Raw genomic sequence first — 3,546 nt, 5'->3', positions numbered from 1 at the left:
ATATATATATATATATATATATATATATATATGCATTTAAGAAAGATCATACAATGAGCTAGTATTAATTGAATAAACGATTTCGAATGTTGTCTGACCATATATCTATTTCCTTTTAGGTATCTAGACCAAAGGGACGCAAGAGAATTAATGTCATTGATGTCTCAACCCGCCGAACCATTGCTTCGTACGATGCATCCAAACCCAAGCAGGTTCGATTTAAGAAGGAACTGACTGAAACCGTTTACTTTAATGCACCAACAAACTTGAAGGATGGACAAATGTACTACGTTGAGGTTGAGAAAGGTTTTGCAGAAATTTCCGTCAACGATGCTTGCTTCAAGAGCGCAACAAAAGCCAGCGACGAAGCTGGACTCTTCTTTCACACTCGTAAGTTCCAAAGATTGATATATTTGCAATTTGAAGTAATGTCGGAGAAAATTACCATTAAAATTTTTTAATGAAATATAGAAGATTAAATGAAAAATGGTTACTAAATAGACAAAAAGACAACAATATAGCCAACATCTAAAGCCGGTCTCACACGTTGCAATTTTCGCTTAAGCTGCTCTCTGACGGCACGAGCGGTCTAAAAAAGGTGGGGCATGCTGTGAGAGGTATTATGTGAACCACAGACAATACAGATAGTCGTATGGAAGCGTACTATATCGTAGAATTCTGAAAAAAAAATTAAAGATGTAGGCGTTTGTGGCATAGCGCAGCTTTTCATAAGCAAAATCACAACGTTTAATACCGGCTGTAGACGCATTACTTGCATTCAGAAGAAGTGTTTAAAATGTAAATATCAGAATCACAAAACTTTTCACTGAATTTATTTTAAGAAAGTAGGCCTACATCTCACTAACACCTCTATATGCTCTCTAATAACACATCATATTTTGATAAAATTACTCGCATTTCAGCTAAACCAAAAGAACCAGTTGTTGATTGTGGCGATCACGAGATTACCTTCTACCTCCCAAGATACAAAGTTGATGATATGGAACCATCTATGTTCCACCTCCACGATCCAAGATGCAAGGCCAAACATTTGAATGACACCTTCATGGTGATATCGTTCGGATACGACGAGTGCGGCACCCTTATCAAGGTAGATGTCTGCACGGTTTTGAATAAATGTTTAGAGTTATTAAAACTGGTTAAAACAAAGAAAGCTACGAAGATGGTTATGCTTGCAGCAGCTAATAAAGAATTGAAAATAGAATTCTATCTACAATAAATTTAATGTGATAGTCACAGTATTATTAGGCTATTTAAAAGTTAGCGATAAATTTAGTCAGCGTTTTAAACATTAATACGTATTAGAACTTTCAAGGCTATTATTCAACTACCGTTATATCTCCATAGAACAAAGGCACAAAAGAGACCAGATTCTACAACACCCTCAGAGATGACCCTGAGCCATACGAACCAAATTCACCTATCTCACGAAAGAAGCGGCGATTCGAGATGAAGATCAAGTGCGTAATTACAGGAATTGGTGTTTCCGACATCTTCTACGATCCTGACACGGTCGTCAAACCAACGAAACACAGAGGACTGGGACGCATGAAGTCTCACCTGACACTCTACGAAGACTCTTCATACAGCAGCGCTTACAAAGTGAAGGCTAACCCAGATGTTGCTCTCAACCAATCATTGTATTTCTCTGTTAAAGCAGTTGACGAGTCAAAGGAACTTCAAATTATGAGGTGTTTTGCATTCGCAAGGGACAGAACTTGCAGCAAGTTTGATGCTAAGTACGAATTTGTTACCGACGGGTAAGTTATCATCTATAAGATAATCTTGTAGTTCAACTGTACTTGTCGAAGGTTGAAGTATAAGTAAGCAAAACATATCGTCTGTATTTCATTTGTATAACAAATTATATCGAAAATGCAAGACAATGAATAAAAACTTAATAATAAAGCAATGTTATGTCCAAATGAAACAGATCACTTAACCCGCTTTAAAAAGTTATCATAGCCAATCAAACGGCTGTGATTTCGGTCAATATTAATCACATTACACGTACTATTTTGACAACTAATTATTACAGGGTATTTATTTCGGCCTATTTATAGGCTCCTGATACTTTTCCACATTCCAACTTGTTAGACAAGGCAATAAAAAACCTAATGTTTAAAATGTTTTCAGAAAATCATTCGGCTTTATGAAAAGTGATGCGTCTTTATAGGGCTCATTTTCATGTTTGGAGTGTGATTTTTATTTAACGCCTCTATCAAGGGATGCGGCCCCTCAGCCGAAAACTTCTTAGGCCAAAATCGCAAGTAAATTTGCCTCCCGCTAGTGTTCGGCAGCAGAGCACCGAGTTAGGTTATGAACGTTATCTATGAGCAGTTTACTGGAAAAGCTGAAAAACTGCCGGTATTCAACGTAACCGATATATGCCTATGACGTTTTCACAATTGTTTCATTAAAATTACGACAGTGATAATGATAATAATAACTCATTATTTTTAATCATTTAGATGTCCGGTTGATGATACTGTTGAGATGCAATACAGCCATTTAGAATACGAAAAACGTTTCAGTATCTCTGCTTTTGCCTTCCTCAACTTCGGATACGATGACAATGTGAGTGAAGTTACAAATTGCGTGTTTCTTACATTACGGATATTAAATAAATATGGATATAAATATATACATTTAAACAGAAATATAAAACTATAAAATTTCTCTATTTACCAGGTTATTGTGAAATGCAGCGCAGTAACCTGCAAGAGGAACGACCGCCAATCCGCCTGCGCTCAATTGGAAGCGCAACGAAGAAGCTGCGTTAACTCTAGAGGGCGTAGAGCAATGCCCATTGAAAAGCAAGCAACTGACGAATACCTTGAGACGTTGCTTCCCATCAACCTCGTCTAAGGCTCAACGAAAACGTTTCAAACGTAATACAACATTTCCAAACAAATATCAATGATTTCTGACGTTATATAATAGATTCCCGATTAATGCGTTTCCTTTATCATTTAAATTTCAAATTGAGCAACAAAAAACCAATAGCATTTGTATAAAGAGGGGATGTGGAATGAGATAGAAAAACGAAAAAGTTTATCAATGTTGGCGTTGCTATCGGAAAGTTATTCTAAAATGATAGCCTACAAAACAAACTTCCTCACAACTGTCACAGGTTGTTTCACTTTGAACAACTGTTTATGTTGTACTATAATGTTCTGATACTCGATATTTATAAATAAAATTATACTGACAATAATTCTGCAAAATGTGAATGCACGTCTTATTTATTTCAAATATATGAATAAAATTGATATTGCAGCCACTATATTTTAACTGTTTTACTATTTGTTTCTACAATACACAGAAATGATTGTGTATGTGTGCATAATGATCTGATTTTCACAACATTTATCATTCAATGATCAACTTTCGTTAGCACATAATGAATACAAACTAAGTAGGTTTATTTACAACAACTAATGCTATAAAAGGCTAAACCTTGGTGCAGGTACATTTATAGGATTCATAGAATTAAAAGCAAATCACATTTAGAATAAACAAAAA

The 3,546-nt window shown here is 35.5% G+C and overlaps 1 protein-coding gene across 1 annotated transcript in view; it reads left to right on the top strand.

Annotated features, from left to right (window-relative positions):
* The window catches only part of LOC117112175, a 10,748-nt gene extending 7,439 nt beyond the window's left edge, over window positions 1-3,309 (top strand). Inside the window, exons 10-14 of the mRNA XM_033255245.1 lie at window positions 120-390; window positions 924-1,111; window positions 1,369-1,781; window positions 2,493-2,598; window positions 2,713-3,309. Coding sequence (XP_033111136.1) covers window positions 120-390; window positions 924-1,111; window positions 1,369-1,781; window positions 2,493-2,598; window positions 2,713-2,889 — 1,155 coding nt within the window. The 3' untranslated portion in view covers window positions 2,890-3,309. The remainder of the gene's footprint in view (window positions 1-119; window positions 391-923; window positions 1,112-1,368; window positions 1,782-2,492; window positions 2,599-2,712) is intronic.
* Window positions 3,310-3,546: the final 237 nt, after the last annotated feature.

Source organism: Anneissia japonica, unplaced genomic scaffold (genome assembly GCF_011630105.1).
Source record: "Anneissia japonica isolate Jap-2015-1 unplaced genomic scaffold, ASM1163010v1 scaffold2707_len876726_cov182, whole genome shotgun sequence".
In the NCBI taxonomy this organism is placed as follows: Eukaryota; Metazoa; Echinodermata; class Crinoidea; order Comatulida; family Comatulidae; genus Anneissia; species Anneissia japonica.
This window is presented reverse-complemented; position numbering and strand designations above follow the sequence as displayed.